At 43.9% G+C, this 15,867-nt stretch overlaps 1 protein-coding gene across 1 annotated transcript; it reads right to left on the bottom strand.

Moving 5' to 3' along the window:
* Nucleotides 1-5,756: 5,756 nt before the first annotated feature.
* On the bottom strand, nt 5,757-15,288 carry LOC120020169 (RNA-binding protein MEX3B-like). The gene is made up of 4 exons (XM_038963656.1): nt 14,959-15,288; nt 13,876-14,414; nt 11,769-12,025; nt 5,757-11,360 (listed from the first exon to the last, which is right to left on the bottom strand). Exons 2-4 carry the CDS (start codon nt 14,357-14,359, stop codon nt 10,140-10,142), a joined length of 1,962 nt encoding a protein of 653 aa, XP_038819584.1. The 5' UTR covers nt 14,360-14,414; nt 14,959-15,288; the 3' UTR covers nt 5,757-10,139.
* Between the last annotated feature and the right edge of the window lie 579 nt (nt 15,289-15,867).

Genomic DNA, 15,867 nt, shown 5'->3' with positions numbered 1-15,867 from the left:
TACAGGAAACTGCAGAGAAACTGCATGGTCTCTCTGACTGCCTTCATGATATTCTGATTCTGTGTTTTAAGACAATATCTACAGTAGTTGTCGTTTTGGTCAATTTGTCCCTGCATTTTTCTGTCAAAAGTTTTCAGTGCATTTTGGAGTCTGCGTGTTTTCTGTCCTACCTGACTTCTGGGCTAAGAGTTAATCTGTTTACAGTTTTTCTCAATTGCTAAAACACCATTTCTGAAACCTTGCTCCATTTCCTGAAAACATTCAACACAAAACCTCATCTTCAAGCACTATTTACATAACCTCTGACTCCTCTCGCAAAATTAAACATTTGCCTCAAAACAGTTTTACCTCTGTTCAAAATCAAACACTGCTCTCAAATCATAAACAAAGTGATCAAAATGATATACACTCTCAAGCAGTCAGTAAACAATACACCGGAAAATAGAAAACACATTGTTCAAAACATACAATTCTCAGGGAGAAGTACATTTTTAATCAAAAAAAATATTCATATTTTTCCGTCATTGCCTTTTGATGAACGAAAACATATTCTATCATAGTAGCTCAAAATTGATCAGAAATTACTACTCTGCTTTGCTCTTTGGTTTTTTGTTCTTCCTCCTCCTTGTACCCCTATTTTTACAGTACTGTACCCTGCATCTCACAAACTTGTCCTTTGTCTCTGTGATACTGTAATTCTTGTTCTTTGTTGATATGAACCTGCAACCAGTCAAAATCTCTATTGAGCAGTCAGTACTGTTAATAAATGGAAAGCACAATGTTCAGGGCCATACAATTTGTCCATTGTACAGTGTACAGCCTACAATGCACTGTACTACAGTATACAATACTAAAAGGGACAAATCAAAGGAGTAAACATGTGATCAATGTGCTTCTTCTTGTCTTTGGGCTGGGTCAGGCCAGAGCACTTCGTCGACATCACAAGCAATATTGTCCCTCCTGAGGCAACGGGGGAAGAAGCCTCGTGTGCCGTATACAGCCCTGACATGATTCCTCACCTACAGTGGGGCAAAAAAGTATTTAGTCAGCCACCAATTGTGCAAGTTCTTCCACTTAAAAAGATGAGAGAGGCCTGTAATTTTCATCATAGGTACACTTAAACTATGACAGACAAAATGAGAAAAAAAAATCCAGAAAATCACATTGTAGGATTTTTAATGAATTTATTTGCAAATTATGGTGGAAAATAAGTATTTGGTCAATAACAAAAGTTTCTCAATACTTTGTTATATACCCTTTGTTGGCAATAACAGAGGTCAAACGTTTTCTGTAAGTCTTCACAAGGTTTTCACACACTGTTGCTGGTATTTTGGCCCATTCCTCCATGCAGATCTCCTCTAGAGCAGTGATGTTTTGGGGCTGTTGCTGGGCAACACGGACTTTCAACTCCCTCCAAAGATTTTCTATGGGGTTGAGATCTGGAGACTGGCTAGGCCACTCCAGGACCTTGAAATGCTTCTTACGAAGCCACTTCGTTGCCCGGGCGGTGTGTTTGGGATCATTGTCATGCTGAAAGACCCAGCCACGTTTCATCTTCAATGCCCTTGCTGATGGAAGGAGGTTTTCACTCAAAATCTCACGATACATGGCCCCATTCATTCTTTCCTTTACACGGATCAGTCGTCCTGGTCCCTTTGCAGAAAAACAGCCCCAAAGCATGATGTTTCCAACCCCATGCTTCACAGTAGGTATGGTGTTCTTTGGATGCAACTCAGCATTCTTTGTCCTCCAAACACAACGAGTTGAGTTTTTACCAAAAAGTTCTATTTTGGTTTCATCTGACCATATGACATTTTCCCAATCTTCTTCTGGATCATCCAAATGCTCTCTAGCAAACTTCAGACGGGCCTGGACATGTACTGGCTTAAGCAGGGGGACACGTCTGGCACTGCAGGATTTGAGTCCCTGGTGGTGTAGTGTGTTACTGATGGTAGGCGTTGTTACTGTGGTCCCAGCTCTCTGCAAGTCATTCACTAGGTCCCCCCGTGTGGTTCTGGGATTTTTGCTCACCGTTCTTGTGATCATTTTGACCCCACGGGGTGAGATCTTGCGTGGAGCCCCAGATCGAGGGAGATTATCAGTGGTCTTGTATGTCTTCCATTTCCTAATAATTGCTCCCACAGTTGATTTCTTCAAACCAAGCTGCTTACCTATTGTAGATTCAGTCTTCCCAGCCTGGTGCAGGTCTACAATTTTGTTTCTGGTGTCCTTTGACAGCTCTTTGGTCTTGGCCATAGTGGAGTTTGGAGTGTGACTGTTTGAGGTTGTGGACAGGTGTCTTTTATACTGATAACAAGTTCAAACAGGTGCCATTAATACAGGTAACGAGTGGAGGACAGAGGAGCCTCTTAAAGAAGAAGTTACAGGTCTGTGAGAGCCAGAAATTTTGCTTGTTTGTAGGTGACCAAATACTTATTTTCCACCATAATTTGCAAATAAATTCATAAAAAATCCTACAATGTGATTTTCTTTCTCATTTTGTCTGTCATAGTTGAAGTGTACCTATGATGAAAATTACAGGCCTCTCTCATCTTTTTAAGTGGGAGAACTTGCACAATTGGTGGCTGACTAAATACTTTTTTGCCCCACTGTATATCACCACAGGCTAAATCCATGGCTTGCAGCAGATTTACTCTGGTGTAGGGTTGTCTATCATACACTTTCCATCGCCAAGAGGAGAAAAACTCCTCAATCGGATTCAGGCGAGTATGGAGGGAGGTACAAGTTCATAAACTGCCCATTGATGTTAAACCATTCCCTTACCTGAGCAGCTCGGAGGAAACTGACATTGTCCCACACTATCCCACATAGGTGGGAATGGGATTCTCATTTAGCTCTTGACCCTGCTGCTCTTGAACCTGCTGCTCAAATAAAATATCTCTTAGATTGGCAATAAATCTTAGGTGCTGGGTGTTATATGGCCCGAGTGTAACATGGTGATGTAGAACACCATGGTTGCTGATAGCAGCACAGATTGTGACATTGCCACCTCCGTTGACCAGGGACTTCAACAATGGCCCGCTGTCCAATCATGTTTCGACCTCTCCTTCTCCTCTTTGTTAGATTGAAGCCTGCTTCATCGACAAAGATGAACTCATGGGGTCTGTCCAAGGATTCCAAGTCAAATATTGTCTGTGTAGAAATACAATATACTGTATGTAGGACTTTGTAAGTCGTACAGAGACAGTGCTATACTGTAGAGTACAATTAGGCTTCTGATTCACATACATTGTATGTACTGAAGAGTAACGTCATTCACATAGTATGTGTTTAGTACTGTAGACAATCTGGATTACAGTAAATGTTTCTGAATGTACACTTACTTGCACATACTGAGCTCGCAGTTCTTTCACCCTTGGTGAGTTGCGCTCAAAAGGTACGCTGTATACTTGTTTCATTCGCATCCTGTTACGATGGAGGACACGGTCAATTGTGGAAATGCTCACACTGTCAATTCCCTGGAAGTGTATGTTGTCTTGTATCACTCGTTCCTGGATTTCTCTGAGTCGTATTGCATTATCTTGAAGGACCATGCCAACTATAACGGCCTCTTGCTCCCGAGTGAATATAGCTGTCCTTCCACCTGCATGTGGCAGCCTTGAAATTCTACAAAAAGTAGTTGTGCAGTTACAAAACATATTCATGCAGTACAATACATACAGCGATTAACTTTACAAATGTCTATTAAAACAGCTGCATATAATGTAGTACAGTAAATTTGCAATGACAAAAATACAGTAGTATACTGTACCTGTTCTCTTCTCTGAATGTCCTTACTATGGTGGACACAGAAAATCGGCTCAAATTGGGTTGCACTCGAAGTCATGCTTCCCTCATTGTCAGTCCATGGACAAGAACATGGTCTATAACTGTTGCTCGAATTTCATCAGATATTTCCACTCTTTGTCTTCCTCTTTCTTGCCCTCCTCGTCGCCCACCTCACATACTCACTCGTACACGTCCTCTCACATTGTTTCTTCTATCCATTCTCAGACTTTCTCCTTCCCACCTTCAACAACCTGTTTGCTCTCTGAACTGGCTTATATTGGTTGTGTCGCATCATTTGAAACAGGTTAAATCAATTTTGAGTGGTTGTGTTCAATCAATGACATGTGTTCTCTATTTGTATTGGATTGTTGCCACTTGTGTTTACCAGTATGGATGACATTAGAGTGCAGAATGTGTTTTGAGAATGAGAATGTCTTTAGTTTTGCTGAAAAGTCTAAGTGAGATCTGCAAATTGTGTTTTACCATGTGAAATGGTTTAAGGTATTGACCAACAATTAGCTAAATGAGTCCAGGCAACTGAGAACTTTGTTCAGCCAATGGGTTTTAGTGTTTTAGCAATTGAGAAAAACTGTAATGTGGTTGCAAGCAATATAACCCCAACATAATCACTAGAAACCTGTGGCACGCCCAGGAGTTCCAACTGCAATACCCAGATTCAAGGAGCGGGATGCCAAATCCCAACTTTTCATTGGATAACTGAATGGGGAATTCCCTGTTGTAATGGACACATCTCAATCCCCTCCTCATAGGAAGTGTGTGTTTCTTGTAAGACTGGGAATACTTTAGGAATACTGGACATTGGAGCGGGAGAGCAGTCCGGCTTACATTAAGACCTATCTGCTGTTCAGTCAGCTCCTGGTCAGACTTTTCCACTGGATGACTTTGCGGGGATTGCGGTGAATGGGCCAACTCAAACGGACCAATTAATGTTTTTCAAAGACCAATGTTGGCTAGTAGAAGTGTCAACTCCCAAGCCATTGTAGATGACAATGTAGTAGTTTAATAATACGACAGGGGTAATAATCAACACAACCCCTCTATATATATCACCCAATCACTTAGCATGTCACAGCTGATCTTACTATACAGAAAACACCTCATGTTACACACACCTGTCTGTCCGTTTTTGAACAGTTCTACATTTACAATGCAAAATGATGGGTGTTAGCACAAAGCGCTTATATTGTGATGTTTCTGCTTATTGTAAATGAGTTTAAAATCAACTCTAGAGCTTCTGCTACTATTTCCACTGCTAGAGAGCAACATGGCCTGTGTTATGTTGCACTGTGGAGGGAGAGCTAATGCATTAATGTTCTGTTTTCATCTTTTGCATTGGACCTGTTTAACCAAATGCAAGGCTTCTGAATGTCATTTCACATCACAGGATCATGAGAGCCGAGTATGCCACTGATAGTGAGAATGTATTACTTTAACTACAATAACCTCTTGTCTTCTACTACACACATATATACACACACTGACGTATGCTCAAGCACAAAAGGGCACATGTGAGATGAACACGCATGCATGCCAACATCTCCATGGAGACCAAGCGATGCCGACCCCCGTGAATAAAAACAAAACACCAGTGCATGAAAGGAAAATTAACTTCATCATGCCAGCACACATCTCTTTGATGTTACCAGTTATGGGAATCTTGTTTTTCTTATCTGAATAACTAATTAATGATAATGAATTGTGAACATTTTTCAAAAGGCTTATGAAGACAAAATATTTAACCAATATGAATGTAGCCTATACACAGAATTCGCATGAGAATTATTTTTTGAGGATGTTTCTAATTTGTTTATCATTATGATTGATTGTTCTTTGTCAAGGATTAAGGTGGGTTGGAATGCAGCTTGGTTGTGAACTGCTTCCTATTAAAAAGGCATTTGTCACAAACTGCCTATTCTTTATTCTGTTATACTCAATGACCACATGTAAAAAGACACTGTCCATCCTAAACCTATCTACAAGCTGCCAACTGAACTGCAATGCCTCCCCTCTGAATGGGAGAGCTTTGTTAGGCCGCTGTATGCACACCCATCGTTCATAGCATCTAGCCAATGAGTATCTACTGCCACCATGTGGTGGAATGAGAACAATAAGGCACCTACTGTAAGGGATAGTTCACACATATTTTAAAAAGTTACTTTGCCCTGAAAGCAGTCTATGGACATCCATGCTTCGGTTTTGTTAACCAAGCCAGTCAACCGATAAATGTAGCATTTTCGAACCTCACCAAATTAGCATTCCTATCCAGTCTCAAAGGAGTGGTGTCGCTCACTAATCTCAGTTAACCCAGAACAAAAACCTTGCGTAATTTGTTCAGATATGTTTACATAGCCTGTCCATGAGACTAGTAGCTCACTGATTTGGTTGGAAGTTTGGAATGCAAGGTAACCACACAGCCATGCAGTATTCCTACCATAAAAAGTGAAGAGAAAAAACAAAATCACAATAGGGTTATTGTTTTACAGTAAAAAAATGAAACCAAAAACAAGATTTTATTAAAGAAGCATAAAAAATAAAACTCTTGATACATTTCTCAACCGTCAAGACAGCTCAAATTATATGCATATATTGTTCCGGCTCACGGTTAAGAGGTCCATAAACTTTCAAATAAAATATATTTCAATTTTAAAATTTCTTCAATAATTTTTTTCTAATTTTGTTATAAATTGCCTACATGTTGTACACAGGAAATAAAATAAAAAATATTGAAAATAAAATATTTTGAAGTAATAAAAAGGGTCACATTATTGTCTGGGATATTTAGGTAAGCAAATAAATTGTAAAAATAAAGTGTAAAAAGTTTTTATTTTCCTCTGAAAAATTATTTGCTAATGCCTGATGGCTTGAAGACATGCACATGGTTAACCTACAAATAATGTTACATGTTTTTAAAAACTACAACTTCCTTACTTAAGTCTGGTAACTTTTTGAAAATGAGATCCCATTGATTGTACTCAGGGTATATACACAAGTCAGGCCTGAAACCTTGTTTGCTAACATAACATTTTGGTTCTGCGTTAAAGGATTAAAGCAAAATAGGAAGGCGAAGTTCCCGGATGGGCGTGGCTCCCCCTGGGTCCACCTGTGTCACAAAAAGGTCAGACGTCACTCCTTAAGGAGCCTCTATAAACCCTGTTTTCAAACCTTAATGGGGTGGGGGTCAGGGGTTAAATTCAGCCAAAATAATCAGCAGTCAATATGAGAATATTCTGTACCCTTTAACTGTTCATGCTACTGTACATGACCTGGTGAAACAACCAGACCAGAACCACCTGGCAAATTCAACTCTGGACATTTTAGTGACTGAGAAGTCATGGGCAGTTCTGGAAAAGGGCCTTTAAGATTGACACAACAGTCATAGTTTATCTGTTCCTTTAAAAGACATGGTCACATTCTTCCCTGCACCCAACTTGAGTCTGCGGGAGCAAAGAAAAACTATACTAAAAACATTTAAAGTCAGACCCAGCAGGGACGGGTTGCCAGTTTACACAGATCCCTCCCACGTTGAGGGGAGAGAGAGAGAGCGGGGTCAGGGTTGCCAGTTATACAGTTGACTCCTAAAAGAAGAGGGGGAGAGAGGTGCTGCCGTAGAAAACGGTATCTATGTCAGTAGTGAGTTGCACCAAAGCACCATTATAGTCTTCAGTGAAATATGACTCATCAGTCAGCCAGCTACTAGCTCCACATCTGTGGACATGAAGGGCCATTCAAGTAGGGAGCATTGCGGTGTAGTTAAATGTGGAGGGTCGATTACTAGATTACAGACTAAGACGTCAAGCCGCTGTCCCCTTCACTTGACAAGCTCATTTAGTCAGGCATCTCAGACACAGAAGTTGTTTGTTAAAAAGTAGCCCGGCTTGACCCTCAAGCACAGACTATACTTGAGCTCTGTGTTCATTCTCTTAAAAAATAAATAATAATAATTCTCTGTTTAATTGTCACACACCAGATAGGTGCAATGAAATGTGTTGTTTTACAGGGTCAGCCATAGTAATATGTTGTCCATGGAGCACATGAGGGTTAAGTGCCTTGCAGAGATTTTTTTCACCTTGTTGGCTCGGGTATTCGAACCAGCAACCTCACAGTTACTGGCCCAACGCTCTCACTGCTAGGCTATCTGCTGCCCTGCGTCCTTTCCTTCTCCCTCCCAGAAGGTAGTCACTGATCTGAAGTGACATTATTGAGAAAAATCCAGTAGAGAACCTGCTTTCACCTGTCCACACATGGTAGATCAGTGGATAGTACCTGAAGGTGTGAGGGTAGAAAGGGATGCTGCATTTGAAAAGTATTGGAACAGAGCCTTCTGTTCACAGGCGATGGACATGACTGAGAAGGACTGGTGCTGACAGGGTTGACCAGTGTTCTATAGATGTAGACCAGAGAGAAAAGAACAAGCAACACATTCTGCAGCTGTTGGGGTTTGAACACCGAGTGTCTGGAAGCCCTGGATGAACTAGCTACTAGCTGCCATATTGGATAAGTTGATTATTCTCGCTGTTGTCACTGACGAGAAGGTTAACATCTGAAAATGTAGTGTGTGTGTGTGCGCAAGGAAGCCCTTTTTCCTCTCCCATTCATTGTTTTGATTCTGTTTGTCATGGCTTGTCTGGCTCTAGGAGTAGATCCGCATGTACGTTCAGAGGGCTGCATATAACAACCATGTACCGTCACACCAAAACCAACCATGTCATACTTAAAAACACAGTCAGACAGGCAGTTGATGTGAAAATACAAACACAAAATAGATCTCCCAGGGTGACAATGTCACTTGGGAGGGGTGATCCAGGTTGGACTAGGAGATAAAGAGCTTTGCTGGGGGAGCTGAGGCGGGGGAGCGGAAGACCAAAAATCACTCAAATCGAGGAACCCGAGGGGGGGGGGTCTAATAACATTACAATGTGTCGCTCAGGGCACAGAGACAGCTCATTCGGATGCCCCCAATACTGGGGGTGGGCCACCTCCCCTTAACCAAGACCCCTATTGGACGAGACATTCCTGTGTGTGTGACATCAAGACCCATCTTATCCTACTCGACGTCAATGCAGTTCAGAGAGTAGGGAGTCAGGGGCAACATACTTTACAGTCAAAAGCCAAAGACCCATTAAAAAAATACATTAGCTCTCCAAAGCAAACTGTAACAGAGGATCTGAGTGGACTGGGCTATGGATGGCTCGGTGTCTACACTGAGCTCCACAGGGGGAAGAGAGAGAGTGGAAGAATGGGGCCAAAAACTAAACTGGAACTATTGAAGGAGATTGGGTGGAGAGGGAGAGAGCGGTTGAGAGAAAGAAGGACCAAGGGGTACTGAGTAACTGACCTCTGGCATTAGTTCTGATATTCCTTAAATAACTTATTACCATTGTATTATTCCTATACTAGTCATTAAAACCACAACATTGGATATCAGTTTTTGAACAGTATAAATACCTTACGTGTTTCAGTCTTCATAAGATCTAGTAGGGCCTTCTGGCTTGTTTTTGTCTGATAGGTGTCTCTGTGCCTGTTTTAAAGTCAGTTCCAGGCTCATACCAAAGCATTTCCTTTATGTCACTATACTAACTAGCAAGAGAGACCTAGTCAGTTGTACCGAAATGTGTCTTCCGCATTTAACCCAACCCCTCTGAATCAGAGAGAGGAAAGATGGCGAGAGAGCTGAAAAGAAAGAACAGGAGCGAACTCAGAAGACCAAAAAACTGCGTTTTGCATCCTGTCAAAGAACATCGAAAAGGAAACTGAGTAGAAAAGTGCAGGCCTAGGCAGCTCCGTCGAAAAATATCTGCTATTAAGTACAAAAGTGTCAAAGGAAAAGGCTTGTGAGAGAAGCAGGCAGAGATATCTGAAGAAGAAAAAAAAGCGAGAGAATGAAACTATTCAAACAGCCTGGCAACCTAGTTCAGGCCTGAAGGCTGGTCCAGGTCAGAACGAAAGCCAGAAGATAAGACACTGGTTTCCTTCCACACAAGTCCACCATGAAACCTCTTGATCCCACCATACTGTTTCTGCAGTCCGCAGAACCAATCAAAATCAGTCAGTCTGGAAATATTTTCATTATTATTATTGTCATAGTTATCATTAAATCAACATCCGTATAGTGTCATATTTCTAATATTGTAATCATTGTGGTCCATCATATGTGCAGAGAAGGTCGTTGGTGTCCGTCCGTCCCGCCACAGTTGATGGTCCACTGCAGTTCTCTCGGATAGTAAGACCGTAAAGTACAGTTTTTTTTAAGATGACACCCCTACCCCTCTCGCCCCCTCCTCAGTCCCCATACCATCCCTCGTCTTCGGGTGGGTGAGGGGGGGGGGCTATTAGGAGAAGATACGGATGCACTGTGTGGCAGTGGTATGGCAGACAGGGCACTCAGGCTCAGCGGACTGGCAGATCTGTCCGGCGCAGTCCATGCAGAACAGATTGTGTCCGCATGGCACCAGAGCCGCTGTCACCTCGCTCTCAAAGCACACAAAGCAGTCCCTGCTCACGCCCCCTGGCCCCATGCCAACTAGACCTCCAGCACCAGCGCCTGCCGCGGCCTTCAGCCGGCCCAGCATGCCAGAGCCCAGGCCAACGCAGCTACCCCCGCCCTCTGAATCGGTGGGAGAGCCTCCGGGCAGGGAGGAAGCTGAGCAGGAGGAGTAACCGGTGGATGACCCTCCGGAGCTGGAGCTAGACGCTCCAGAGAAGGACCCTGCACCGGCACCGCCCGACTGCAGCCAGGAGAGGGTGCTGAGTGGGTCACTCTGGGCCCGACGGGCCAGTTGATGATCCAGGGGTCCCACCACTGCGTCGGGGGGCAGGGTGGGGGACAGGCGGGGGGTGATTGCACCGCCGCTCAGGCCGCTGCTGTTTCTGCGGAGAGGCTGCTTCTGAGAGGTGCCTGGGATCTTCCCTCCTCCTCCGTTGACGAAAGGGGCCCAGATGTTGGAGGCGCTGAACTCAAAGCCCAGCTCCTCAGAGGGGAGGCCTGGGGTGGAGTCACCCCCGAAGGTGAACCCCCCTCCTCCGCCGGCATTGCTGGAGCTAGTGCTGAATGGGCTGGTGGGGCTACCTCCCTCGGTGGCCCTCCTGGGGGCGCTGTAGCACTCAGAGCCCATCCCTCCGTTGTGTTGGTGGTAGGAGGCCGAGGAGGACAGCTTCCTCCCAGAAGATTGGTGCATGGCCATGGGGAGCGGGGGTGGTGGAGGCGGCGGCGGGGGTGGAGGGGCAGGGTGGGGGTTGTTGGCCCGAGCCCAGAGAGCAGCGCCCAGCCCCCCAGCCAGCGAACCCAGGCCCTCTAGGCTGACGTCAGTCCCGTTAGTGTGGAAGTCGTTGTCTCCCTGGAGGTCCACAAAGGCCCCGGTCCGCAGGGTGATGTGCGTCTCAATCTCCTCCCGAGCTCGGTCCACATTCTCAGGCATGCCCGTCACCTCAAACACGGGGTCCTTCTCCCTGCTGGGCGTCACGATGTAGGTGTGCGTCTGCTGCTGGATGCGCTTGATGGTCGCCCCCTTGGGCCCCACCACTAACCCCACCACACGATACGGTACCCGCACCTGCACCAGGGAAGGAAATACTTAACAGTGAGAGTTTCAGACCACCTGACCTGGCCAGGAAAAACTGTCAAGGAGGAATTACATAACTATAAAAACTGGTGATGAACCATGCCATTTACTGGCAGAGCAGTAAAGCAATTGGCAATAACTGGCATTTAAATGGAATTGAATGGTCGTGCAGTAAGTGTATGAAAGTAGACGTTAGACGTTATCATGACCTCTATTTTATCTATTCAAAGGAGGGACATTTTAGCCAACAGATATTTGTATATCTCCACAGGTGCTTGTGATGCTGACTACTGGCCAAGGCTCCCTTGTCGTAAAATAATGATGGCCATCTCAACAGAACTGGTTGAATAAATAATAAAACATTTTAAGCTGCTGTATCTCCTACTGTGATTGTCATACCTGTATAGTGGTCTGTCCAGGCAGGTGGGGGGGTCCAGGGAGCGCTCCCCCTGTCCCGGGTGCTCCTGTGCCCGTGGCCCCAGCCTTGCAGCGGGATGCCCGGATCATGGAGAAGTGCTCGGCCGCAGAGACGATCTCCCGCTTGGCCATCTCCACGTCCTCCCTGCGCCCTGTAACTATGAACACGGGCTCCTCACCTCTCACTGGGGTCTTTATGTAGGTGTTGGTCTTCGCACGCAGTGCCTTGATCTTACAGCCTGGGACAGAGGGGTTGAAGGGTGAGGAAGATTGCATATATACATTTTTTTGTTGCCCGTTTTGTTTGGGGGAGTTGAGAATTAATCATTCAAATAAAATACTATTTTATTGGTCACATACACGTTTAACAGATGCTAGCTCCAACAGTAATATCTAACAATACAGACAAAATTTTAACTAAAGGAATGGAATTAAGAATATATAAATATTTGGACGAGCAATGTCGGAGCGACATAGACTAAAATACAGTAGAATATAATACAGTATATACACGAGATGAGTAATGAAAAATGTCAACATTATTAAAGTGACTAGTGTTCCAATTATTAAAGTGGCCAGTGATTTCAAGTCTATGTATATAGGGCAGCAGCCTCTAAGGTATTCATTATTCTCATAATGGGAATTTAAGTGGAAAGTATTGGTTGTGCATAAACTATGTGAAAATGAATTATATAATTTAAATAATATATACAGTGACTAACTTTAAGGGGCATGCAACTTACATATTTGAATTTATGTATATACCCATTGAATCCTGATGAATAGAACTTATAAATGCCTCGTGAGCTTAGTTCAACTGTCACACAAGGAAAACCCAAAATATACGCTTATTTTACTCCAATGTTTAAACAAATTACATGAAAACAAACATTGTTAAAAGTAAAATGTTTATATCATGGATGGCCTGTCCTTGCATCTAGAGCCCTGTCTATGAATTTGAGAGTGGTTACATTTCTCCAACCTCTCCTGAGGTTTTTACCAAAACAGGGACAGGAACAGCTTTGTTATTGTTACAACCCCTGCTTGATGCTTTAATTTATTGAAAGACAAGGAATTTGTTGGGGATACAAAACAATTTACAAAACTGGCAAAAAAAAATCTGGCCACACTGCATTCACTGGTTGACAAACAGATTAAAATATATTTCCATAATATAAAGCCTATAGCTTGTTAGCCCAGTAGTATTAATGACGCTAACTCAAGAACCGCTGCACTGTTCCTTTAAATATGGACGGTTTACTCTCACCCACCAATGGGGTGCTGAGTGTGTGATGTCATTCTGGGAGGCAGAAAGCATGGCATTTTCAAACAAAGAGAACAATGCAATAACGTTGCCACAACTGCGCCAAGCATAGACACTGTGTGTATGCAAACTAGTAGTGAATATTGAGCTATGTGTGCGGAGATAAAATATGGGTGGATTTTGAAACCAGTTGAGAGCGGTCGACGGCGCTGGATGCGGGGCGAAAACACCGCCCAATCCCGTGTTCTGTGCATCGGACCTCCCAAAAGCCTCGCATCGGGGTTGAGCAAAACTATATACAAATTACTAAAAATCTACTGTAACGTTGACCTCAATGTAAACGCCAGGCCTATTGTTTACATTTGTGACTTGAGGCCTACATATAGCTAAATCAAAATTATTCGCCAGGTTTCTTTTGTTTGGTGCCGGCTGCTAGACATGTCCGGACTCCCGACAATCTGCTGCTTTGTCTGACCCTGTCCCACCCCTCCCCCTACACACATCTTGAGTTGTCTCAACACTTGTCAGGACATGCAGATTAGGCTAGTAAGTCATTCTTGATCTACATGTATTATGAAGCGCATAAACAACATCCACTGTACACATCAAGGCCAACTCTCAATAACACCAGCCGGCGCTGATAAACGTATGAGATATCTCACCATCCAAACAAAGGAAGGCAGTCCTATGCAATCATGTGGTTATGAGCGAGGTAGTTGGTAATGGCTAGACTCTGAACATCTATAACTATAATACCTTATGAATTAGCTAGCTACGGCCAAACCACATTGATAAACAAAAGTGGAAAACATATAGAATTCTTACCCTGTCTTCCCACTATTTCAGCAACGTGTTCTGAGCTGGGCACAGGTACGCATTCGGTCATGTTGACACTCCTCTTGCGATTGCAGAGAACAGAGCTTTGTTCACCGAGCATGGGGTGAGAGTGCGGGCCAGTCATGTGGTACCCGCTCGATCCATAGTACTCTGGAGACGGGGAGCAGGATGTCGGGGAGTCCCGGGAGCCTCCTTGGTGCTCCAGCATCTGCAGGTCGACATAACCGCCGTTGGAATTCCCGGAGCACGGTCCCTGGTTACCGTCGAGCGTGTCAACGAGCCCCCCACCACCACAGTCCACCTTCTCCAGGGCCATAAATGACAGCTGGTCCAGGGCGAAGCGGAGCGCATCCTGATGGTCCTCGTCCCGGGACTCCTGGTCAGTCTCTCGCGGCAGGCTGACCCCGTTGTGCTGGCTGCTCACTACCATGTCGTGGTCCATAATCTCGGGGTGGAATAAGGGGCTAGGCATAGTCCACGAGGATGAGCATCAGATCTTGGGGCGTCTGTGTGCAAAGCGCTCTTTTCTAGGAAATTGACACAACAAAGGGAGTTTCAGCACAAAACGTGTCGCGCCAAGATACGTTTTAGAAAACACAAAAATTAAATACACTAAAAGTTATAAAACATATCCGATGTCATAGTTCGCTAGTTTCATAAATAGGTTAGTGTGTTGCTCCACTTGGGCGACGTCTCCTTCAACCCTTCTCCTATCCTGCTTTGTCTGTGTGTTGTTGCATTCTGTCTCACTGTGTGGCGAAAATAAAGCTTGGTTCTTGTTGAAATATGCATCATACAATATTCACTAACACTGACCAACACTAGAGCATTTTCTTTTGTCTATTCAGACCGTCTCATCCCGAAAAGGGAGCATCACATTTGGAAAACCGGTAATCTGCTAGCAAACTAGCTCCACACAGTTGAGTCTGTCACGTTGTCGTCCCCTTTGTTTGGGAGTACCACAGCTAGCTGGCTAGTTGGATAGCCGAGCAAAAATACTTAAGTTCAAATAATACGTCTAAGCCAAATACGTGTATTTTATATTTGAATAAAATATCACAGTTACTTTACCTTTTGGCTACCTCCCAATTGTATAGAGTTCCTCTCTTTTGATTCTTGAGGGAATGATGAGTGGCTACCAATGCTCTAATGCTAGCTAGTAGCTAGCTCGCTAAATTGGGGGCGTTGGAGAAAATGTTTAAAAACGAAAGAGAAGGGACAGGCTGTTGATACAATTCTATTCCAGACGAATGTCGAGGTCATTTAGCGGCCCGTCAATCTTTGCATCGATTCGTAGTCTATCATTATATTCCCATGCAGATACCTCCCGACAATTGTATCTGGATATTTATCCCGGCTGTTCCCTGGTCCGCCGCCTTTGTCTCGCCAGGCGCACGCCGCTCTGCCTGTCTCGCACACAGAACTGACGTCAGTCGCGACACAACAATGGGTTCAAAGGCCACGCAACACAGAAGCGCTTCACCGCAAGCGTGCTAGCCTCACAATCACGATCGATATTATTGTTATGGTGATACATTTTTATAATCGGAAATTGATAAAGCAAATTAGTAATTTGATGGTTCCATGTCAGATCTTTTGAAAAGTGGTGGGGAATTGGCCGTTTTGGATGCTATGGTGGTGTGGTATCACAAGGTTGGTTGGATTATTGGGATCTATCAAAACCTAGAACTCAAAAAAATTATTCAAGGGTAGCAAAACAGTTCAATATCACCAACTATGCTTAAAGGTCTAGAACGGAACAATGTCCCTGTTACTTATTGTGTGGGTGCCTGTCATCCCCTTGGCATTGATCAAATGGGACAATAACTGAATAATAGATGCCAGACATGTAATCTGAAATAAGAAATTATTATCCATTATTGATTGCTATCCATTTCTGATTCTCACATTGACCTAAAGCAGGGATGGGCAACTTTGATAGGGGTGGGGCCAAGAAAAATCTTAGCTCATCATGAGGGG

Source organism: Salvelinus namaycush, chromosome 25 (assembly GCF_016432855.1).
Source record: "Salvelinus namaycush isolate Seneca chromosome 25, SaNama_1.0, whole genome shotgun sequence".
NCBI classification, from domain to species: domain Eukaryota; kingdom Metazoa; phylum Chordata; class Actinopteri; order Salmoniformes; family Salmonidae; genus Salvelinus; species Salvelinus namaycush.
This window is presented reverse-complemented; position numbering and strand designations above follow the sequence as displayed.